This window comes from Balearica regulorum, chromosome 1, assembly GCF_011004875.1.
Source record: "Balearica regulorum gibbericeps isolate bBalReg1 chromosome 1, bBalReg1.pri, whole genome shotgun sequence".
NCBI classification, from domain to species: Eukaryota; Metazoa; Chordata; class Aves; order Gruiformes; family Gruidae; genus Balearica; species Balearica regulorum.
The window spans coordinates 16,076,524-16,102,206 of record NC_046184.1 but is presented as its reverse complement, the minus strand read 5'-3'; the positions used below and the strand labels follow the sequence as shown (position 1 = coordinate 16,102,206).

The window sequence follows — 25,683 nt, the reverse complement described above, 5'->3', positions numbered from 1 at the left end:
TACCCAGCTTGTAGAGTCCTTTCTTTTTTAGGTATGTGCACTTTTTAAATGGCATACTGCTCTGGTATACATACTCTTTTCTGTCTATAGGTAGCTCAATAGATATCTTGAACTACCTGTTAGCTCAAGATAGGCTAAACAGTATCATCCTGTATCTTACCCAGCAGATGGAGAGCGTAAATTGCCTTTTCACCCATCCTAACTCTGCCTTCTGGCAAGAGGACTGCTGTATGCTTTATAGCAGTGTCACAGTCATAGATGCAGCAATGTCATGCTACTGACCCTCCCCTGTTATTGCAATATAGAGTGGAAAATTCAGCCTGTTTTGCCAACTTTTCACTGTATATAATATCTTCATCCTCTGATGCGTGAGAATTGCATGCCTGCCATTCCACGTATAAATGTCAGAGAAGTCCTGAGTCTGTCACTAAGCCAAATTAATAATTCTGAAATATGGAGAAATGGGAGTTTGCATATTTATATAAAATACGTGAGATGTAGTCCCAGTACAGGACAAGCTGAATAAAACTATTTGCAGTAGTTTTGTTTATCTTCCATCTCACTGTATCATATTGCAGTTTTATCCAATTTGATGATGATAGGCTCATAAACAGGACTTCACAAAAATGTAGTATGTTTGAGAATGCTAACAATAACTGGAACAAAAATAATTTCATAGGCCTGGGTTTGTGTAACTTAATTAAATTCTCAGCAGGCTGATTCCATATTGCAAAAAAATGACTGCTACCCTTGACTACTTTGTTTGCAATTTAACAAGAAAAGAACAAGCGTGCTTGTGGGCTTTCTTTGTCCTGCTTTGCCAAATGAATCTGGAACAAACACGATTAGGGTAGTTAGCTCTGTTTTTAATCTAAATTAGATGATCTCACAATGACATTGTTACGTTACTTTTTTGCTAAAGATGCTTATGCAGAGGAAGAAAACCTTGAAATAGAATTGGTCATCTTCTCAGTCCTATTTTGTCTGTTGATTTCTCTGAATTGTCTAGTCACTATGTTAAACAAATAAAGTTAAATCGGTTGTGCCATTTTTGTATATCATGTTCAGGCATTTGTACCAGGTTATATGCCTTTGAACAGCAGTCCTGATCATCATTCTCTTCGAAAGCAACATACTCTAAATATTATTTGAAACTTAACATATGATGGACTTTAGAGTGATATTTCTCTGTAGGTCTGTGTTCTCTACCAATAGATTTTCCATATCATTCAGTAAGTGACCTATTACTTGCTCAGTTTATTTCCAAATACGCTGTGTTTTATTAATTTCAATCTGTTTGAATGCTTTGTTGTAAAGGGGGAAACTGGGTTTTTTTGGTAAAGTAGTCTGCAGTAGTTACTGTGATTTGAAGAATAGTTCTTTTTATAATTGACAAGTGTTCCATGTAAAAAATCTGCTTTATTTTGCAGGTGTCCTCCAAATGATGCAGACTAGAATTGGTGCTCTACAAAGTACTGTTGATAGGTATGCCATTCATTATGCAAAAAAGTATAAATTCTTAATTGTTCTATCATGTTATTTTTTTAATACTGTTATAAATAAATTTCTCTTCTTATTTTTAGAATTAGAGTCAAAATTGTTGACCCCTACAACAAAATAGTGTCTCGCACAGCTCAGCTAGCAAAACTTCAAGTAAGTTGTATTAAAAATGTGTTTTAAAAAAACCTTTTTGAATATGTATTATTTCCCAGTTGCCAGACATGGGTGGAATTTTCGTACTCCTGTAGCCTGTAGTTCATTGTCAGTATTTCTCAATGAAAAATCAGTATTTGTGTGTCTCTTTGTGAGCTACAGAGAAGTGCTTCATATTGCAATGTAGGAAACTGATGTTTGCACTAGTTAAGTGAGGTTTTGTAGAAATGGAGGGAAGAGAGAAGGGTTATCTGAGTACAGATTAATTAAATTCTCATTACTGTTTGTGTAATTTTGCTATTTAATGTTGTGGTGCCATTGTGTAGAAGATACTTTCCTCCCCTAAGTTAATGCATGCCTAGCTGCAGTTTAGTAAAGAGTTTGGGAAGGAAATCTTTCAAAATAGTCAGGATGCAACTTATGGAGCCAGTTGTGGTTCTGTAGTTTTATAAGCCCAGGTACGTAGTTGTCCCTGTTTTTTTGAATATAAATGGAGTCTACAGGAGAATGTAGATCTCTCATAGAGGATAGCAGTGGGAGAGAGCTTATCACAATGATGGCGAGGTAAGTATCAAATACTTCCATTGTTTGTTTTGTAATAGTTGAAAACTATTCCATAGATCTTCAGAGTCACGTAGCTGTATTCTGTTCAGTTTATGGTTTGAAAAGCAACAGAACTCCAAATCCACAAGTGTTTAATGAGTTGTTGTTTGAACTGTTTGTCTTTGCAAGTTTACCTTGGCTTTGCAGAACTAGAAACTTCTAGTAGATGAAATTTGAGCTGTGGATATACACTCAAGGAGCTTGCCATCTGCGGGTGACCGCTGTTGTACAGTAGAGTAGGTGGAGCCACAAACTCATGCAGTTTCTAGTCTTGGGGCTGGTGCCTTAGTCTCTCATCTGAACTACTATTTTCTACATTACTTTCAATAGTAGCGAAGTTCAGCAGGAAGCTCTTAACACTCTGTTCAGCCAATTTGTTCAGCTGCTTCTCGTGTTCTTTTTAGGTCCAGCTGTTACTGTTTATGCCACTGGGCAAAACTTCCTTTACTTCCATGTGGCAGGTTAGGTGCAGATTTTTTTGTTCTCTGATGTATGTTGCAACTGTGGAAAGGGTTGTGGGAATTTGAGGCTAAAGATGAAGATCATTTCTGCCCTGACCTTTCACAAAGTCAAATTTCATAAGGATGTCTCAGAAGAATGAGTCCCTGAACTTTGGAAATGTTTCTTGGGTGCTCTTTGTTTCCTCTTTGCTGTAGCAGAGTTACATGGATTTTCCTATGGTGTGAAAGCAGCATGCTTCCAGCGTCAGCATTACTCAGCCTGTGCCAAGGAATTTGTATTGTCTGGCTTTTCTTGGCTATAAGTAAGAAAAAAGAGGTGCAGGGTAAGGGGAGCCTGCTAGGATACCCTTCCTAGCATCCAAATCCACTTACTTACTTCAGTGTAAAAACAGAAACGACGACTCCAGCTTCTCTGCCAGTGGGAGTGCATCCTCAGCACGAGAGCTGCTGTCCCTTCTTCTCTTGGCAGATACCTAACAAGTGGTTTATGTGGCACTACACTGCTGGGAGGAGTTGAGGGTCAGGACACCTGAATTATGAGATCAAGCTGGACTTGTGGAGAGTTGAGTCAATAGGCCTTTGAAATCTCGACCCTCCTGCACTGCTGTGGTGTCTCTTTCCCTGGCTGTCTTGTTTGTTCAGGAAGGAAGGGCAACAGCACCCCAAACAATTCACTTCCTGGTGGTGGCAGGGCTTATGACATGAAATTGCTCCCAAATGTGAGACTCGTGGCATGGGGCACTTTCAAACTTGCTAATTTCATCAGTTGATGTACAAGTGGTAGAATAAGTAGAAAAAACTAGATGACTGATAAAAGAGGTTGCTCTCTGTCAAAATCTGTGGAGTTGGCAGGTGTGTTTTGCTGAACTGTGGTATTTAAGGGCCTCTTATACTCATGATGGTATTATTTTAGTGCTTCTCCGTTGATTGCTGTGGGACTGCTCACAAACTGAAGGAATATTTGGCTTGCATAAAGCTGGATTTTGCCATCCTTAATTGTTTTTAATATAGCCTGGCTTTTTCATAAACATTCTCACTGCAAATTTATTGTCAAACTTCAAATGTAGTCCTGAATTCTAAACCTCATCTGTGTGCTTGTGTATATTCTGTCTTGCTCTGCTCTTAGAGCTTCATGGCATCTCAAGGGAGCAGCAGACTCACAAAGCTTACTTCCTACTTTAAATCATACTGTGCTCTTCTGAGTCTCTCCATAGTAGATCACAAGCTAAATGGGAATAGTTAACAGCTGAAATATGTAGACAGAGAGTTTGTCCTTCGGAGGGTTATTTTCTGTGCAGCTCTATTTAACCATGTGTTTCTACATGTTCTCTTAATTTCAGATATCTTAGTGTTTAAAAATCTTTATAGTAGCCAAATTTTTAAAACTCTTTAAAAAATAATAATTCTGTATTTTAAAATTAGTCTCTCTTTAATATATTCAAAGGTAGCAGATTTCATCCTGGTACTACTGTAACTAAATAGTAAATGTAGTCTGAAGATAGTGGACTGTCTCATCTTTCTTCAGGGTTCTGTTATAGAGACATTCAATTACATTATGATCTGGCAGAAATATGCAATTGCATATATGAGTTACACACTGGCACATTTTCAAGTGGTCCTCTCTTTATAATTAAGTTTTCTTTAATCATTTCTTAAAATTAACATGAGATTAATTGCAAGAGGCTTTTTGATTGCTCGAATTGTAGCAATAATGTGTGTTATGTTGATATGCTCCTTTAAGTTTCAGGAGATAACTAACATGTAATCTCGAGAAAAATCAGGTTTTATTTTTAATTTTACAAAAAAACACTGGGACTAACTCAGGCCACTGGCCTTTTCCAAATGAATTCTTACTTGAACAGTGGAATTAATTCCTTCTTGGATGAAAGCATATCCTTTAGAAAAGCATACTATATCAACTCAGGAAGGGAATGTTTCCTGAATTAATTCAGACTTCTGTTACACAGGTGGTCAGGTTAGAGGATCTAGCATCTGTGAACAACTCCACTATTAGATAGTAGTTTTTATTTCCATTACATGGTTCTCATATACTGCATTATTTTACAGTGACTGGGAGTTTTTTAAGTTGAACAGCTCATGTAAATGGAAGTACTTGGATGAAACAGAATCTTTGTCAAGGGCACAATGCAATAGCAATCACTGTGAATTTAGGAGTCCATCTTCAGTGTCTTTGGATTTTTCTCCTCCTCCTAATTCACAGGGCCAGAATTTAAAAATGTTTTTGCTCTTGTATCTAAATGTAACTTTCCCATCTCTTAGTCAATGTGATAGTCCTTTTAAAAGGTTGTTTCATGGGGTAGGAGATAATGAGCAACAACCAAATGAAAAAGAAATAATCTTTTGGCATGTAAAGTAAAAGAGGGTCAGAAGATTACTGAATTTGAATTCCTAGGGAAAAACATTAGCCAGAGATACACAATTGGATTACAGAGTAATTAAATTTGAAAGCAAAGTAGTAATACTATGCCCTCTTATTTGGTGAAGCACAGTGCACTATATAAAAAGTTATTTTTGATTCATCTTGCAGAAATTTAGTTCACAGATATGAAAGTGATATGTGGATCAAGATTTTTCTAATTAAAGAAATGAATTAATAAAAACTAATACGTTAATCTCTCAAAGTAGGATAAGCCCCACTTGGTTCTTACTAATGGTAATAGAAATCATGTGGTTAAGTTGTTGTAGAATGCTTAGGAAACTTGCACTTCAGACTGTGTGATAGAGAGCCAAAAGCGGTGAGAGTAGTTGTGCTTTCAGTGATTTGCCTCTGTGGGGCTTTTTCCAATTTTTCCTTTTTCTTCTGTCTAGATGTTTAATAAAATTAAATGATAAATATTTGTGTTTTGATTGCCTTGTGCTGGCATAGGGAAGAGACTTACAAGTTGTACAGTCGACTGAATATTGATTGAAATGACTCACTTGTGTATGTTTTCATATACGCACTGTAACGTTAGTTTTCAAGGCATTAACTTGAGTCTAAAAAAGGGGTTCAAAGTCTGTAAGATACTAAATATTTTTTAAAGTCATTTTAATTTAATTTTGATATCCATAAGATAAATATTTCAGGAGGCTTTGTCTTCAGTACCAGGGAAAATACTCAGAACCAACTGTCTTCCTCATTCCAAATTTCTCATTCAGCTCCCTTGTTAATCTGATTGCAAATGTTGGACTGTACCTGTGAATGTACTGGAATCCACATACTTTTTTACATTCCCCTGAATTGCATTTCTGAATTCTAGTTTAGCTGTTACCCACTCCAGAATGTTGCTGTTCCCATTGCATGTACCTCCTAGTCCCACTGACCCAATCCAGCCTCAGAGAAACTCTACACTCAATGTAACTCTTACTGTTTCTCTGTCTCTCTTATTTTCTGTGTAAAAGGAGAAAACCTGTTTCAAGATATTGGTTGAGTGAAATGTTATGAAACTGTTACGGTTGATTCTGCTGTCAACAATGCCTTTTTTCTAAATTGGTGCTGACAAAAACATACACAAATATGTTTCCTGAAAATTTACATGTGCACCCATCTTCTTAAGTTTTAGCCAAGAATGCCGTATATTTTATTAAACCTATGAAAGGATGTGAACTAACAGTTGGGTGAATGAAGGTGACTGACCTTATGAAAGTTTTGCCGAAAATCAGTTTTTACATATATTCCTACCATAACAGTCAGTATCTGTAGTAACTATTTAGCCTTTAAGTTCTATTGTCCTCTGAAGTAAGTTCTGCCATTTTGCTTATTTTGGATCAGTCTTTGATTGGCAAGGCCAACTTCTTAATTTTACTAAAGCTTACAGAGGGGAGGAATATTGAGAATAGATGCACAATGTAAAATAAGGCTCACTTCTAGTTAGAAAGTGAACCATGTCTCTGTCATAGGGTTCTGAGTTTCCTTTATTTTTTTTTTAATAGTAATGACAGCATAATCTCAGTAGCCCTGGGAATATAATTACCATCTTTTGGAAGTATTGGTCTATATTGCATAAAACCATGTTAAGAAAATCCTGAACAAAGGGATTTCAGTGTTCTAAAGTTCCTTGGTTTTATTCATGTTCATATTTCCTTTTTTGGTTAAAGTATTTCTGTATTTGAGGCCTAATATTATGTGATCATAATGTACTGATAATATCCCCTAATGCTATGATTTCTCTGCAGGCTGCCTGTGACTTGCTGCGGAGGATAATACGCATCTTGTATCTCAGTAAGAGACTTCAAGGACAACTGCAAGGAGGAAGCAGAGAGATAACAAAAGCTGCCCAGAGTCTCAATGAACTTGGTGAGTCCTTCTTAGTTACTTGTAGAGGCATTTTTAGCTTGCGCTCGTATGACTCACACTAGTCTTTGACTTAAAGTAACCCCCAAAACTTTTTACTGTAGTTCTTACTGTCTGCTTCCTACTTGAGAAATGGTATGGACAGAACTCATTAGTACCTTCAGCTTTTTCATATGACTTCTGTAGATAAAGGTATTTAATAACACGAAAATTCTATGGTAATAACGTGTTCTTTTGGGCAACAATGTTTTTGCGAAGCAATTAATTTCTTATTGGTTTGTATTTGTGTAAAATGCTTTCAGAGACAGCAGCTAGATATTTAGCTTTTGGAAGACATTGCACTACAATAAGGCATAGTTTGAATTACAGTTTATGCCCTAAAAGAGAATTATTGGCCCTGTGACCTTTATGAAAGCCATATAATATACAGATACCTAACCTAATTCAGAAGCATTCTGCTGCAATAGTGACTAATTTACCCTGTCTTTTGTTGGCTTCTAGAAAGAATGATGAAATATTTCTCACGAAGCTCACATTATGTTGCTAGGTTGTTTTCTGTACTTGAGCTAGCTTGTGTACTTCCACTCTGTGCTGCAGGATGCAGTGAGGAGCATGCTGTTAGCCCTGCAGATCAGTTGTTGGTGTTGTATATGGTATCTTGCCAGCTGTTTCTCCTTTGGTTTAATGGTATTCAAATTTTGGCTTCCAAAAATAGGTTGTGGGAGGGCTGAACTATCAAACAGTCAGAATCATCCTGAGGTTTATTGTGCGTATTTGTCACTACTGCTCGTTTTATACTATGTAATCAAAAAATTATTAGACAATGACTTAGTCTTATAATTAGCAGATGCTGTGTTGCAAATGGAAAGTTTTTGTATTTATTTAGTATATCAGTTTGACTGAAGCACTTAAGCAATTGTAGCATTCTAAGCTAGAATATTTTTTTCTAATTTTCTATTTTTTCTAATTTTTAATTTTCTTTCCATTTTGGTCTCCTCTGACATCTTCAGGATATATAAAGTAATATTGTTTTTTAACTACCTGAATTATAAGTCTTGTGGGATTAATCTGAATGCTAGATCCTATTTAAATAATTAGTACAATTTTGTGGTAAAATCTGAGATATTTATCTTGCGTAGTTTTTTGGATTTCTTTCTTTTAAATAAAATGCCTTTTATTGCTCTTCTTTCTCTTTTTTTTTTTTTTCTTTCAACATTTTAAAAAAGAACTTCCACTTTCTTCTGTTGAAGTGTCACAATCTTTTGAGTTTCTTGTTTTCAAATACTTGGTCTTTTCCTGAAGCTTAGAAAAGTGTAAGTATTTATTATTGTTAAAGATGAAGGGAAACATTTCCCCATAGGAAGCTCTTTTGAGTTTCATCCTACAGTCCATAGTGGGGGGGATCAAAGGCCTGTGGTCCTTAATTTAATCCTTAATTAATCCTTAATTCTGGATGGTTTGTGGTCGGGTAAAATCCCTTGTCTGCTGTCATTTTTCTCTCCTTCTCTTTTCCTTTCTTTTCTCTTACCTCTTCATCTGCATCCCTCCCTCTTCTTTTGGCTATCTGTTCTCCTCCACTGCCCACCTTGGCTGGTCTGAATTCTTATTGCCTCCCAGCTGGCCACGACGCCCAGCACCCGAGTGGATGGGAACACTCCACTGAGTCGGCATGGTTCAGGCTACCACAGTGGGAGACAGTGGGAAGGTGATGTGTTGCAGGGAGGCTGGATTTTGGGGTATGGCTGGGGAAGCACCATGCTGTGCTTCTGGTTTTGGAAAGTGTTGGGATGTGTGTGAGATCTGGAAGGGGGACGTGATAGTGGCGTGGAGCAGGAGAGCAGTCAGGCTGTGGTGACCTGGGGTGAGGTTGTGGAAATGCTGTGCTTCAGAAAGGTGGGAACGGTGATGTAGTGCTCTGTGGCGTCGGGAGGGTGGGAGACATGGGGAACAGACACCGGGCACTGGTTGTTTGGTGGTGAGATACGAAAGCTTTGGGAGGACTTGGGAGACACTACGACATCTGATGGTAGTAAATAGGTGGTAGACGTGAGTGATGTGAAAGGCTGGTATTGGATAGGGAGCTCTGCATCATGGAGGCGTGCACTTGAGTTGGGGATCATGGCCAAGATTAATAGTAATTTGTGTTTTTAGCCATATATTTCTGAATATCTCTTTCGACTCTCTTTCAGGGAAAAATTCTTCCCATTGTTTGTTACCTTTCTGTTGTATGTGTGGTGCAATATAATTTCTGCTGTGTTGAAACCAGCACACTGTGATATTACCGCAAAAGCTTTGCACTTTCTATGGTATAATATACCTTTTATTGCTTATAGGTTATTCTGTGTGGAATCTTGGGATGACTGGCCATTTATTTTTATGTACTGCTATACTCTGTGTATGTTTGGGGGACACAAGTGTGTGTGTGCCTGTTTAGGTATATGTATTCAACATATATTTCTTCAGCAAATCTATGTTAGTTCACTTACAGCTTTTACTTAGATGTGTTTTGGAAGTTTATTTTGCAGTGATGAGAAAACAGATTATAAAAATACAAAATCTTGGAATTAGATAGAAATATGGGTCAATCAGAGGAACTGCAAGAAACAATAGCTAGTAGTCTGCAGATCTCCAGCTTCAGTGGATGATTTTAGGAACTTTATTCTGAAAACATTTGGTAATATTTTCATTGGGCACTCTCCTTAAAGCTAAAGTAGATCTAAAATTCCTCAGTGTTGGACTTTTCACATTCTTTGAAGTTAACTTGCCGCTTTGGCACACTAAGAAGAAAAACCGAATTCCCTATGTAATTTTTAGAGATTAGATGTGATATATGTGTATATGTATATAAACCCCCCAAACTTTCTTCAGCTTTCTTTTTCAACTCTTCCCTCCCAACACACTTCTTTGGGTTCTCCCGCAAAGTAGAAACAGAGCTGTGGTAATGCGTTGAATAAGCTGTTAGCTGCTTCTCTGGTGATGATTCTTCATATTGTATAATCCAATTCAGCGTATGGATAGGAATCCAATTCAGCTTATGATAGGTAAAGCAAGTGGCATATTCAGATGTCACACAGTGCCTAATGCAGTGAATTATGTGCCCTGACTATGCTTCCTGGTGATATTTTAATACAAATATTTTATAAAGTGAAAAAGAAACATTTCTAATCCAGTTTGAACAATAGAATGAGACAAGAAAATGGTACCCTATATACAGTTTCCTTTCACAGAAGAAATTCTGTGGGTATTAAAAAATATACTGTCCTCTTTGTGGGTATGCAGAAATTTCTGTCAGTAACAGTGGCCAGTAACTGATCAGCTGAAGATGAAAAAATTCTTAGTCATGCAGCGAATGGCTAGCTTGACTCTGGACACGTTGTTAATTTCATCTATCAGTTACAGAGCTAGCTGTGGACAACAAAGGATTTATATCTTTCACTTGTTAAATACCTATAACTGATGTCATCATTATTCATATAAATATCTAGACTTCTTTTGATTATAATAAACTCCTAGTCTCTCTATATGCTTATAATTTATTTCACAGCAAATGAATTTATGTGCTTGAATGACCTTGTGAGCGTATAATACTTGTAGGCAGGCTCTCACAGCAGCCAGAATTTTGCTCTTTTGTAAACTCAGAGTTAGTCTGTGACTAAGCTGTGCAGCTGTAAAATGAAGGGGAAGGAGTTTGTTGAAGTACGGTTTTGGGTGTCTTCAATACAGAAGTTGCTCCAGGATGGTACTACCTTCCATGTAACTTAGGGAAGAGAGGCTGCAGGAAGATGAGACTATGACCTTGCTTTAAATCTAGATAATTTGAGAGAAAAGGCAAAATATTGTCAGTTACGGAAGTCCAGCTAAAATGGAGAAAACCCTACGTACGCATCGTGTTCTTTGAGGGAGCAAAGCTTACACATGGCAGTTATTTAGCCTTAACGTGCCAGTAGAAGACTCAAGGGAAATTCAAAGAAATAAAGCTCAATTTTGATGATACTTGTAAAGCAGTGTAGCTTGGACAGAGAAAACTGAAACTAGTGAGGATATGCATGATACTTGGTGAAATTTGAAAGAAGTTCTTTGGCTGTGCTTGGAAGGCCTTTGTAGCAGGCCTCGTGTAGGCGTTGGTAGCCCTGTTTTCTAAAGTGCACTCCAGAACTAGGGACATCTACACAAAAGTGACCGTGATCTTGGGCCTGAAAAAAATCTCTTGTGGAAGCTAGTAAAAAAATTGGACTTAGCGCCTTTCTAAGGTAAACAAGATGTGTCATGATATCATTTTCACAAGATAAAGCCTGGCTATAGCCAATATGTCTGTTAGAATAACAATTGGAGAAAACGGGAGGAGGAAAATGACCTCTTGTCTGCCTGCCTCAATGGGGGTTGCATTGGTGGGACCTTGTCTCGTCCAGTATTGACGTTTCTCTGCTTCAGTGTGCTTTTCCAGGATTTCTGCTACATGTAGTACCCTGGAGTTTCTACTGAAAGGGAACACCATTGTAAAGATTGTGAAGTTATCTATAGTGTTACATCTCGTTACCCAGTTTGTGTCGTACAGTATACAAAATAGTGCTTGATAGAAGGAGAGAATTAAATTTCTTTGTGAAAATTCACTGTTTATTTTTACACTTAGTTCTTGTAGCTATGTGTTGTAGTAATGTCACATGGTCTGTGTTTTCCCCATCTTTGAAATTACTTATGATATTAAATAGAGCAAAATCTTTTCAAATATTTTAAACTGTGGTGGGTTGACCCTGGCTGAGGGCCAGGTGCCCACCAGAGCCGCTCTATCACTCCCCTCCTTCATTAGACAGGGGAGAAAAAGTACAACGAAAAGCCCGTGGGTCGAGATAAGGACAGGGAGAGATCACTCACTAATTATCGTCACGAGCAGAACAGACCGAACTTAGAGAGGGAATTCATCTTATTTATTACTAAGCAAAACAGAGTAGAAGAATGAGAAATAAAACCAAATCTTAAAACACCTCCCCCCACCCCTCCCATCTTCCCGGGCTCAACTTCACTCCCGGCTTCAACCTCCGCCCCCCTCAGCGGCACAGGGGGACGGGGAGTGGGGGTTACGGTTAGTTCATCACATGGTGTTTCTGCCACTTCTTCCTCCTCAGGGGGAGGACTCCTCTCATCGTTCCCCTGCTCCAGCGTGGGGTCCCTCTCACGGGAGACAGTCCTCCACCAACTTCTCCAATGTGCGTCTCTCCCACGGGCTACAGTCCTTCATGAACTGCTCCAGCGTGGGTCTCTTCCATGGGGTGCAGACCTTCAGGAGCAAACTGCTCCAGCGTGGGTCCCCCACGGGGTCACAAGCCCTGTCAGCAAACCTGCTCTGGCGTGGGCTCCTCTCTCCACGGGTCCACAGGTCCTGCCAGGAGCTTGCTCCAGCGTGGGCTTCCCATGGGGTCACAGCCTCCTTCAGGTGTCTCCACCTGCTCCAGCGTGGGGTCCTCCACGGGCTGCAGGTGGAATCGCTACACCCCCTCATCCTCCCTCCATGGGCTGCAGGGGGACAGCCTGCTTCACCATGGTCTTCACCACGGGCTGCAGGGGGATCTCTGCTCCAGCGCCTGGAGCACCTCCTCCCCCTCCTTCTGCACTGACCTTGGTGTCTGCAGAGTTTCTTACATCTCTCTCCAGCTGCAAAAGCTCCCTCTAACTGTTTTTCTCTTTCTTAAATATGTTATCACAGAGGCGCTGATTGGCTTGGCCTTGGCCAGTGGTGGGTCTGTCTTGGAGCCGGCTGGCATTGGCTCTATCAGACACAGGGGAAGCTTCTAGCAGCTTCTCACAGAAGCCACCCCTGTAGCCCCCCTGCTACCAAAACCTTGCCACGCAAACCCAACACATAAACCTAAGAAGTCTATTTTTTCTTCTTTTTCTCTGTTGCTGTTAAAACATGGACCTATTCCATAGAAAGGAGAGTGTGTTCCTTTGTATGCATATTTATATAAATATTTATAAACCCAAATAAAACAATATGTATATTCATCCTAATGTATCTCAACTGCTTTTCAGAGTAATCTCATTGTTCTTAGTGGTTATCTTTGGGAACTCCTCAGAAGAGAGATGAGATTCCAGAAGATGGGAGAGCTTACTTTATTGAAAATACAACTCATTGGTTCCCATTTTATTTAGACAACTCTAACTAACTTGACTTCCTTAAGCAAAGGAACTCCAGAACAAATAAACTATTTGTAGGAGTCTGGAATATAAAAATGCTTTTAAATAGTAGGCCACATCATAGATTTATCAGAATGAATCCTGTTTAACCAACCACATTTTTTTTCTTGGGTCTTAGAACTAGAGAGATCAATGACTGTCTTATAATTTGATTTGACACCTTGTCACACTAGTAGGATCAGCAATATAATCCAGATGAAAATGTTGTGCAATGAGTGCAAAAGTTCTGAGAAGGCCGTACCCCAGAAGTTGTCATCAGTTGTTCACTGTTGCCCAGCAATATATCAGGTGGAGTTTTGTTGAAATGTGTTCTGTAGCTGGCTCATGTTTTCATTAATGATTTGAGTGATGTAATATGGTATATCCTTATTAAATTTACAAGTAATAATCAAGCAGAGAAGAATGGAAAGTATGTTGGGAAACAGGATTAGAATGAAGAATATTCTTAGCAAATTGGAGATACGTCTTAGTGGAACGGATTTAATTTCTCTTCCAGACAAGTGCAAAGTCCTAGCAATAAATAGTTGTAGTTAACAGCAGGAATAGGAGAAATGACTGTGTGGACAACAGTTCTGCAGAGAGGCTTGATAGTTCCTCACAAACTGAGTGCAAGCCACTTGTTCATTGGTTTCGTAGCAGTGTGACATTGTTGGCAGTGAAATTTGTATTGCTTTTTATAAGGAAGGGTGTTGTGTGCAAAGCACTTGAAACAAATCTTTTGTTCCTGCTTCGGCTGGAGTATCAAGTCCCTTCTGAGGCACCTCATTCAAGGAAGATGTAGGTTAATTGGAGAAAGTCTTAAGTACAGCAGTAATGATGGCTGAAGGTCTTGAGGATGGGCAGTGGGCGGAGGAACTAAAAGTGTGTGGCTCTTTGGTTTGGAGAACAGGAGTCTGAGAGGCAGAGTAGCATTCTTCAGATAAATAAAAGTTTTTCAAATGAGAAGGGAGTAAATGGCTCTCCATATCCACTGTGATCAAAACAGTAAATAATGGATCCTAAATGAAGCAAAGAACATTTTTATCTAAAATGTTAGGAGAGGTTTCTGCCAGTAATAGTAATTTCAGGAGAGTTGTGAAGTCAGTATTTGAAGCTTGTTTTAAAAGCAGTTTAGACAAAGCATGTGTCAGGACTAGTTCACATACAGGTGGTTTTGCGTTGAAGCAGGAGGACTGAATAAGGTTACCTGCTACCAGTCCGTTGTTTCTCTCAGAGATGCTCCCCCCATCAACTCTGTTAACAGAAAATACACTATAGGGAAGTTTTGGGTTTGGGTTTTTTGAATATTTTTTTTTTTATAAATTGGACTACTTGATGTAAAAGTTGGTTTGTTGGGCACTGTGCTCAGATACCTCTTGGAATATCAGGACAGTGTGACTGAAAAATTCGTGCCATCACTTTAGTTCACCCTCTTCTTATCGCTCCTTCAGATGAAATAGTAGATAAATCTCCTCCAAGGCCTTCAGCTCACCCTTCTGACACAATTACTTCTCTTCTGGTTACTCACTGTGTGACTGACATTCAAGTTAATTTCACACAGTTCATCGTGTTACTGGAGTGCTGCAAAAATTGACCCTCAAAACTGTTATGTCAGTATTCTCTAGGAGAATGCAGTGAGCAGAAGGAAGGTGGTACTGACTATGTGAATATAATTTTTTTTTTCCCTTTGCCAGGACAGAAGGCAAGCTACCCATTTTTCAGTGACCCAACTTTTTTTAAGAAAGATGTTAATTTACTCCTGTAAGTTTTTAATCATAGAATAGTTTGGGTTGGAAGGGACCTTTAAAGGTCATCTAGTCCAGCCCCCCCTGCAATGAGCAGGGACATCTTCAACTAGACCAGGTTGCCCAAAGCCCCATCCAACCTGGTCGTGAACACTTCCAGGGAGAGGGCATCCACAACTTCTCTGGGCAACCTGTTCCAGTGTCTCACCACCCTCATAGTAAAAAAAAAAAGGTTCCTTATGTCGAGTCTAAATCTACCTTCTTTTAGTTTAAACCCATTACCCCTTGTCCTGTCACTCCATGCCCTTGTAAACAGTCCCTCTCCAGCTTTCCTGCAGGCCCCTTCAGGCACTGGAAGGCTGCTCTGAGGTCTCCCCAGAGCCTTCTTTTCTCCAGGCTGAACAATCCCAACTCTCTCAGCCTGTCCTCATAGCAGAGGTGCTCCAGCCCTCTGATCAGCTTTGTGGCCCTCCTCTGGACTCACTCCAACAGGTCCATGTCCTTCTTATGTTGGGGCCCCCAGAGCTGGACGCAGTACTCCAGGTGGGGTCTCACCAGAGCAGAGTAGAGGGGCAGGATCACCTCCCTCGACCTGCTGGTCACGATTAATACTTGGGAACAATGATGAATATTGTTTGGTGTTATCAAAATGCTAAGCACTACTAGTCAGTATTCAGGGAACAACAGTTCTAATTCGTTGAAAAGTTAAATAACTCATTTTAGTAGTAAGTGTTCATACTTGTTTGTTTTGTACTGATTATCTCATCCATATCTATTGCAAGTTGGAATTATCTGAACCTGTTGTTTCCACAGTATGCCTTATTAATTGACTATTAAAACAGTATAAATAATCTGACTAAACCAGACAGACTTATTCTGAAGTGATTGCAGATTGGCTGATTGTAATATTTGTCCTTAAGGTTAAATATTGTTGCATAGAAACTATTTCAACTGCTCCAGTTTTTGAAGTAACATTAAATGTGATATGTATCTGTACACAAGTATTACTAAATTTGCAATGATATTTGTATGAGCACCTGCCATAGATATGATGGTAGCTATTGTCCACTGCTGCCTTCTTCCCATATCATATTCAAGGATTAACTTAATTTTTTTTCTATTCCAAGCAGAAATTTAGACTGTATGATTGCCAAGCCAGATCTTTTGTTGACTCAAACTGCAATTAAAGTGAGGAAGGACTCAGTTACTGTCATGTCAGTGAGGTCTTTCACTGCTAGTATACAGAGCAGACAGATTTGTTGATACTAATATTGCTGCGTGCAGTCTTTCATAAGTATCCACACACATCAGTCTGGAGGGAAAAGTTTTCATGGCACTTGTGCTTAGGGATTTAGATGCAGTACAATTTACTGCCTTGTGCAAGACCTAGTGTTCTCTAAAATAATATAGCATATGTCTGTGTAACACAATGCACTGTTCTGTAGGGGTAACTGAACCGATTTGATTAATAGAAATTACATGGCCATGCTAGCATGATGCTTTGCCTGGGGTAATTATTCCTGCTGAGAATGACTGAATTGCATTACTGGCTCAGAGCGATCTGCATTATTTTTGAATGCCACTGCTTCAGGTGGTACGTCTGCATCCATAGTAAGTGTAAATATCTTGCTAAAACATTTTTCTTCTGTCCCTGGTGGTGTTAGCAGTAACACTACCAGACCCTCACTGAAATTGTTTGGGCTAAAATATGCTGTACCTTTCTGCAGTTGATGTGAAATCTCCATGTTCTTCAATTTCATGTTGCTCCTTTTGTTGTTTGTTTTGTTTTGTTTTGTTTTTCCTGAGGCTCTGTTACCATAAAATGGAAGATTTTGCAAAAAGTTGTTGTGCAAAGTTTTATTTGTAGTATTCCAAGCCAAAAAAACTGTCTCTAGTAGAAAGGTCAAGGAGATATACAAATAATTTAAAAACCTTAATATTTGTATTATATATATTATATAATACAAATATATATATACACACTATATATAATATATATATTTAATATTAAAACAAAGAGTCTTGAACTGTTTGGAAACTGAGAACTCATTTTTATATAAAAGCTTAATTTTTCCAAAATCAGACTTATGAAAAATTTTAAAATAATGAGAAGTTCTTCACATGAAGCCAGTGTCACATGTGAAATCCATATAGAATACACTGTCCAAACTGCTTTTTTTCAACGTCTCTGGTAAAAACTGAAAGTGATGGCCTGTTGCTGTAGTTATATTGTGATTAACTGTACATGGTTAATAGTGTACTTAATCACAAAATAGTTGTATAATATATAATAAATTTATATATACCAGATACTGTGTTTGTCATGCATAATACTGGTCATTCCGTGACAGTCAGATATATTGCAAAATAATTATTCTTTATTTTTAATGTGATAATGTTGATAGAACCATTCAGCTTACATTCATACAACAGGCAATTGAAGTTGTTATTTTATACACTGATAAAGAAAAAAGAAAAAAAAGCATATTTGTAATGCTTCAATTGACTATGTTTAGAAAGATTCTGGTTTTATTAGTTGATCTGTCTTTTCAAGGAAAGGAGGTTCATGAAAGGTATGGGTAGTTAGAGCTAACAAAATATCCTCTTGGTTACTAAGAAGATCTTGTTATTTTCTTAGTATTGTTCCTGGCTTCATGTTTCCCAAAGTCACTATTTATTGTAAATTAATGTTAAAGGAAGAGCTATTCAGGCTTCTGCTGAGTCGTGTTATTTCATGAATTATGCTGTACAACCAAATATTTTGTGTAATGAGTGTAGAAGCTAGTCCTTGTGCTCTTCTGTACTCACTTACTTTCTTTGTTTCAATTATGCATACAACAATGTTGTTCTAGGCAATCTTATTTTATTTTATTCCATCTTTACCTTTTATGCAGAGTTAAGGAGCTTCAGTGGATTTTAATTTATTTCTTGTCGGTTTTTGAAGTAAAGAAAGAAATATCTTTGTCGTATGTAACAAGTTCATTAAATTGACCTATTCACATTAAGATACTGAATTAATGTACATGTAACAAAATGACTTGCAAAACTTAATACACTTTTTCATTAGTAAGAGACTAATAGTGTAAGACCTCTTTATGCTCTTTGAACAAGGCAGACAGAACATACAGATTTTACCATCAAATTGTGTTTTGCTGTGATTAGGATTACTAGTTTGGAAACTTTATGTTATAGAAAGCATTTTATGTAAATAGTTGGTATGTTTTACTTAATCTCTGGCATGCATTCTTTTTCTACCCACTTTCAATAGAAGACACTGAATAATTACAGGCACACGAGAAAAAAGACTAAGTTTTAATTGATACAAGAAAAAATTATCCTGTTGGAGTTTTGTTTTTCAGCATAACCTTTAAGTTAGTAGGGCCTGAATTTACATTTCCTCAGGTTTTTTAAAAGTTTGGTTTCTGTTAATGTAGCTTCATTGCTGTGTCACTGTTTTCCAAAGTCATAACTATTCTGATCTCTTGAAATTTTATTTTCTAGAAAATTAATCCAGGTATAATTGTAATGGTGAGTTTTCTTGATGACTAATTTCCTTTAAATGACCATAAACATGTTTCAAATTAGCCATGTTGAGTGAATTATGAAACTATTTTTTCATGTTAGCATTAAGCCACTTTCTGGTTTTGATGAGATTAGTTTTTTAGTTATAACTACTTGAAGAATTTGATTTTGGTGTATTATTAAGCATTTGGTAATTTTAGTCAAAGTATATAGACCTTGTCACAGGGCTGTATATCAGGTATTTTAAAATTGATTTAGTACTCTGCTTTCTGTCTTGAGGTGTTGACCTGTTCCTGAGAGGTATGTTATTGATGTCCCATTAGCAAGGCTGTGCCAGAAGTTAATGACAGTGTGTTCAAGTTGCCTTTGCTGTAGCACATGGAGTATTTCTAACAGTTTTTATCCTGATTCCAGGCCCATCAAAGACCATTTTCTATCTTTTGCTCTTTTTTGCTCCCAGTTACAGATGTTCACACCGTTAGTTCCTTACATTTATGGAAAGCTTTGCTCTTTCAACCTCCTTGTCACCTGTTACTCTGATTGCTACTATGTCATTATTAATATCAGTTATGATTATTATTGTAATGATCTAATCTATAGAAGTTTTGGTTGTAGGCCAGTATTACACTGAGCTAGGCTTCAGCAGGTACAGAGTAAAATCTGGGGTCTGATAGCTTTTTATTTATTTGCTTCTAACAGTTCAGAGGACTCCAGTGGGAAACAAATGATCGTGGGCAAGAACTAAGGAAGGGGAGGAGGGATGTGATGGACTACCAAAAAGTGTTTTCTGCTGGAATTATTGTCAGGTCAGCAGAGTGGCTGCACCAGTCATGCAGCTGATAAGTTAATATGCGTTTAAACTCTCTCGTGTACTGGCACGTGCATGAGGCATGAATAGTTTTTGCCCTGGTAGTACATTCAGTTCTGTGTTTGAGATTAAGCCAGTACTTCTTATTTCTTAAAAATACTGAAACTACATTTTTTTCCGTCTGCTTTGGTAATGTATCGGATGGTCTGGGGCTTTGAGAGCCAGAGGATATATTGTTTGTAGTCCCACCTGGGTAAGGCTGAAGCAGAGGGGTTAGGGATTTTGAAAGAGGAACTGGCTGGAAATGAAGAACAGAAGTGATGGAAGATGGAAGTTGTAGAAGAAGGTCTTGGTAATTACAGTATCCTATCTTTTCTCATTAATGAGCCTAAATGTAAGGGCCAGGCCTAATAAGGTGGATTTTTTTCCAGTTTTTGTCTGTTTTGCAATTAGTGAATTTAAATGTGTGACTCTAAAATCTGAAAACGGTACTTATATTCTGTTTCTCTAATTACAAATTTCCCCTTCTGCTCTCTTCTCAAAGTATCCCTATAGAGCAGAGAGGAATTATAGCAAACCTGTTTCTGTTTTGCTGTTATGGAATACTTGTTCCTCACCAGAAGGGTGGTATCCCAGCTGGTAAGGATGTTTGGACCTTGTTTTTGCCTTACCCCTTGATCATTTTAAGTGTTTGAACAGTATGGTTTTTTGTGTTTGTTAGCTAGGGTGTGTCATGAGAGCGGAGATATGAAAGGATTTTGAAGAACCAGTAACATAGATAATCTTGTAGTTGTGAAGGTTTGTGTTTAGCCAAATACAGGATAAATGTCAGAGGGTTTTTTTGACTTCTTAATTGCTTTGAAACAGTTATGATTGTGTAAGTAGTACAGATCTTAAGGCATCTTTGTGTTTTGAGACAAAGTATTCTGTTACTGGGTAATCATTCTTTTTTAATAGCACTACATAATTAAAAGTAGAAATGAAAGCTATGGGTTTCTGTTTCCAGGTGACATACAAAAATTATCAAGACCCAAAGATATCTGCAAGCCCTGTCTGCCTTTGAATTGGGTAATTTTTTGTGCACTGACTTTAAAAGTCTGTATTCGTTAAAAAAAAAGATAAAATGGTGCACACTGAAGATAAGAAAATAATTTAAAAGAATTATTTTTGGCTGAGAGAGAAGGGAAGAGAGACAGAGGTTAGCTGTGAATCTCTGAAAGATTATCCTTTTGCATCTTGTAAATAATCAATACATTGTAGAGAGTAAGAATAGCTGGCAAGAGCTTGAAAGAATTTGTAGTATCTTCTACATGTTATATAAACAAACAAGAAGTATCAGCTCCGATGTCTATATGTTCATATAGAGAAAAGCAAGTTGGATTACAAAATTTAAAATAATAAGTGAACTCGGGGATATCAGCAAAGCAGAGAGATGTCATCTCGAAATCTAATGGTGATGTATTCTCACTGTATTTCAATAGGTATAAAAGTTTAAGTAAACAGTTAAGAGTTGGGACTCAGAGTACCTATTATAAACAAACAAGTCAGTGATACTAACAACTAGTGTGGAAAAATGGAATTCTGGAGTTTGACACCATTTACAGCTAGAATGATGCATCTGAAATAGTGCAGATCCAATCGTCTGTTCTGCTCTGTGTGGAGGTTCTACAAGGAAATGGCAATTTAACATTTCAGGCAGGTCTGTATAGGGACTGTCTGAAGCTCTAGTAAGAACTGGCATTTATAACTTTGTTCTCCTCTTCCTTTCCTGAGCATTTACGTACTTGGAAATTCAATAGTAAGCTGCAGGCTAGCTCTCCCAGAACCACAGTAATGATCTCTAAGGTTATCAGACTCAGTGGTTTGAGTTCAATAGATAATCACTTCCCTATGGGAAGGTGTGGAGAAATGTCGCACGTATTTTTTCTAGGGGAGTTGGCTGAGGGTAGCCAGGAGGATGTGTGCTTCCTCTTGTTTATCTGTGGCGAATGGTGAAATCCGTTGTTTGGTGATCAAGGAAATAGCACCGTGAAGCAGTTCATCTTTTTCTTTCTGCTGGGACTGAAGCATTTATTAGTGCATAACCCGGTGGTTGTACTGAAGAAGAACATGGTTGGTTCAGAAATAACACTTCAGAGTTGTGTAAGTGTCTGAGAAAACAGTTGTTTTTTTTTTCTTTTTGAACAGTCATATTCAGAAATAGTCAGAGTGAGAGAGAATAGAAATGGATGAAATGGACAGGTAACTTGTGATCACCAAGGAAAAGAAGTGAGCATTTGATTAGAACATGCACCAGAAGATCAAATGGTGGTAGCAAATCATGTTTGGAAAATTTCATTAGGGGTAACAGAATGAGAAGTTACAGTAGAAGTATCTGTAAATCCATATAGATCAGAGAACCAGCTAACAAAATCCAAAAGATGTGACTTTCACAACCCACTGAATTAAACCAGAAAAATGGAAGCATGTTTCTGAGGTGTGTGGAAGAATGGTGTTGGGAGCCTAGACTATTTGTCTTCTATGGCTAGTGGTAAAAAAAATTACCAATTTCTAACAGAGGAATTATCATCAAGGAGAAGTATTATTCTGGATTCTCTTATAATAAACAAACTCATTGAATTTGGAAGTCACTTGTTGCCAGAGTGGCAAGTTGTGATGCATAGGACAAACTGAGAAAGACCCAGTGTTTAATGTTTTATTTTTGAAAGAATTAATTTTCCAATGCAGAGGATTTTCTGTTCAGTAGTTTGGACAAACGTATTTAGACAAACTTGAAAGTTGAAAGCTTACTGAGAAGACTGTATTAGATTGTGAAATATTGGCTTTTTGATAATCAGGAAAGAGGGTAGTCCTGCCTAAAGGCCTGTTCTAATGTAATGATAAAACAAAGACAACTACAATGGGAAAATAATGTATAAACACAACTGAATGCATTGCAAATGTATAGATATCACACATTTAAAATATTGCAGAAAAATCCATGGCTGGCAGGAACCAGAAAGGCACCTATCATGGTGTCTTTAATCTTATTAACATACAGATTTCCAGATTGTTCATAAAGATTTGGAATAGGAGGATTTTTCAGTAAATGCTCTTGCTTTAATTTTGGAAGCAAGGTTAATTTGTTCTTCCATAAAGTAGGGATACCTTGTAATCCAGCAATAACTAAGGAGGATGTTACACAAATGTACTAACTTCCCAGAGCCATTTGTTTGTAACTCCTTACTGAATGGGGAAGGGGAAAGTCCAACTTGTGTTGTTCCAACATTCAGAAGGAGAAACAGGGTATTTCTGTTGAAATCACAGTTGGTTAGACACAAAGCTGCTGTAGAAAAATAGCAGTGAAGTTGAATTAACTTGAAAGAAGAGTTCAGGGCTGTAAAGCTGAATTAATAATAGTAAACTACATTTTTATGGAAAATATGTATTGTCAAACAAATTTGTGTGTTTTGATTAAATAAATTGTGTAGATTCAATATAGATTTATTTTATGTGCATAATGTACAATTTAGATGACTTGAATCTCCCTTAAGATATTGTTCCCTTAAGTATTTAAATAAGCTATCTTCTCCTCACCTCACAGTTGCTCTACATTCTTGGTAGATAATTTTGTTACTAGGGGAGCTGGAAGAGAGGGACAGAGGTAAGTAAGGTGGTGGTAGTTTTCTATGGATTTACTCCTCAGATTAAGGCAGACTACTGGAGGAGAAGCAGCTGTGAATGGGCAGGGCACCTTGAATGTTCAACAGGTACACATAACATGCTTTTTAAATTTTTTTTTTAAAAAAAGTATGATCTCGATTTTTACAAATATGAAAATATGGTACAAAATTTCCGTGAAGTGTTGGAATTGGACTGCATCCGTGCTGGGATTGCTTTACCAATGTTGTTTCTGTTCTAGCATTCACGCAGCTCTGTCAGGCAAATCTGTACTTCTGCAATTGGTATGGGGAATTGGGCTGTACACATAAAAACGTAGTTTTGTGGATACTTGTGAATAAATGCAATTATACATGTCACAGTAGGAGATTAAATGTGCTCTTTTTCTTGAAGATTAAGACTGTAGAAGTGCATTCATGGGGAGAAAATAAAGGGTCACAGAAGGGCTCTTTGATTAGCAGAGAAAGAAATGACAAGAGCTAAGGACTGGAAAATGAAGCCTGGCAAATTCAGGAGTATAAAATAATTGAAAAATGAGATTGTGTACACAACTTTGTTGTAATTCCTCAAGTAAATACTGCTTGTTCAAATCTTGAACGTAATAACCAATTTTATCCTGTTCATTTCTAATTAAAGTGTGAGCCAGTTCAGGTTAAAAAAATCTAACCAAATAGCTCTGAAAAGAAGACTGAAGTCTAATCTTTGTTCAGGTCCTGGATGGGAGCCAGCATTCCTCTAACTGTCATTTCTGCCTTGCCTGAAAGATTAGTGAAGGTGTGCTCTATGTATTACACAGTAGTGAGTAGTGTAGAGTAGGATTTAATTCTTACACATAGGAAACAGATTTAAAAATAGGCTGTTTTCACAGGAGCAGTTTTTGTCTCCTGACTCACATATGTAACTTTCAAATATTAGTTTCATCAAGAATTTTATGGACTCCTCTCAGTTATGGTTTGAAAAGTAAAGTAGTCCAGTCTTTTTATTTGTTTACCATTCAGGTCCAACCTTCCATTGCTCACCAAATCTTGATTACTGGCTTTGTTACCTTAAAGGTATACCCTTTTCAGCTGAAGAACAGCAAGGTCTCATAGGTCTTTTCATGTAATTTCAGGGAAAGATGTGAAGACCTAACCTCATTAAAAGCAGGAACATCCTATTATTTTGAGAACATACTGTTTCTGTGACAGATTGTTTACAATTCCAAAGATTTTCCCCCTCCAATTTTTAGCTGACCTAACTTGCAAACTAAAGATGTAGTAGAAACTTGACGTTTTTGACTGAAACAAAATTGGGGCGTAACAAAGTCTCAGTGACTGAATCAAAAGTTTCCCACTGTGCTGGGTTGACCCAGGCTGGAGGCCAGGTGCCCACCAAGGCCGCTCCATCACTGCCCTCCTTGGCTGCACAGGGGAGAGAAAATATAATGAAAGGCTTGTGGGTTGAGATAAGGACAGGGAGAGATCACTCACCAATTACCATCACAGGCAAAACAGACTTGACTTGGGGAAATTAATTAAATTTATTACCAATTAAATCAGACTAGAGTAATGAGAAAAAACCACAAGCCTTAGAACACCTTCCCCTCCCTTCTTCCTGGCCTCAACTTCACTCCCCATTTCTCTGCCTCCTCCCCGCCAGCGGCACAGGGGGACGGGGAATGGGGGTTGTGGTCAGTTCATCACACCTTGTCTCTGCTGCTCATTCCTCCTCAGGGGGAGGACTCCTCACACTCTGCCCCTGCTCCAGCCTGGGGTCCCCCTCACGGGAGACAGTCCTCCACAAACTTCAACATGGATCCTTCCCACAGGCTGCAGTTCTTCACCAACTGCTCTAGCGTGGGGTCTCTCCCACGGAAGACGGTCCTCCACAAACTTCTCCAACGTGAGTCCTTCCCACAGGCCGCAGTTCTTCACAACTGCTCCAGTGTGGGTGCAGTCCTTCAGGAACAGACTGCTCCAGCGTGGGTCCCCCATGGGGTCACAAGTCCTGCCAGTAAACCTGCTCCAGTGCAGGCTTCCCACAGGGTCACAGCCTCCTTCGGGTGCCTCCACCTGTTCCGGTGTGGAGTCCTGCATGGGCTGCAGGTGGATGCCTGCTCCGCCATCATCCTCCATGTGCTGCAGGGGGACAGCCTGCCTCACTGTGGTCTTCTCCAGGGGCTGCAGGGGAATCTCTGCTCAGGCGCGTGGAGCACCTCCTGCACCTCCTTCTTCACTGACCTTGGTGTCTGCAGAGTTTTTCCTCTCCCATCTTCTCATTCATCTCTCTGGCTGCAATTGCTCTTGGTGGTATTTTCCCCCCCTTCTTAACTCTGTTATCCCAGAGGCACTAGCACTGTCGCTGATGGGCTCGGCCTTGGCCAGCAGTGGGTCCGTCTTGGAGCCGGCTGGCATTGGCTCTGTTGGACATGGGGGAAGCTTCTAGCAGCTTCTTGCAGAAGCCACCCCTGTAGCCCCCCCCCCCTCCACTACCAAAACCTTGCCACACAAACCCAGAACTGGTTCTGGAATCTGCTCTGTAAGCTGTACAACTGAGGCAAGGTTTGTCAGAAGCTTCTGAATACATTAATCTTCTAAAAGATGTCTTTAGCTTATCTTCATGTGCACTTTTTTGTGCTTTATCCATGTTCGACTGCAGATGAGCTTTGTAGCTCCATTGTATATTTATGGCCATGTAACCTCATATGATCAAAATTATTAAACTTAAAGATTTGTTTTTGTTTAAACATAGAAGATGAAGTGATTCACTCCGGAAATTTCTTGTGAT

At 38.5% G+C, this 25,683-nt stretch overlaps 2 protein-coding genes across 2 annotated transcripts in view; one reads left to right on the top strand and one right to left on the bottom strand.

The window, feature by feature from the left end:
* Positions 1-25,683, top strand: part of COG5 (component of oligomeric golgi complex 5) — a 190,224-nt gene that overhangs the window by 4,110 nt on the left and 160,431 nt on the right. Inside the window, exons 4-6 of the mRNA XM_075741876.1 lie at positions 1,431-1,485; positions 1,584-1,653; positions 6,894-7,014. Of these exons, the coding sequence (XP_075597991.1) occupies positions 1,431-1,485; positions 1,584-1,653; positions 6,894-7,014 (246 nt within the window). The remainder of the gene's footprint in view (positions 1-1,430; positions 1,486-1,583; positions 1,654-6,893; positions 7,015-25,683) is intronic.
* DUS4L (dihydrouridine synthase 4 like) overlaps positions 1-25,683 on the bottom strand; it is a 117,643-nt gene that overhangs the window by 42,344 nt on the left and 49,616 nt on the right. The gene's annotated exons all lie outside the window — the stretch shown is intronic.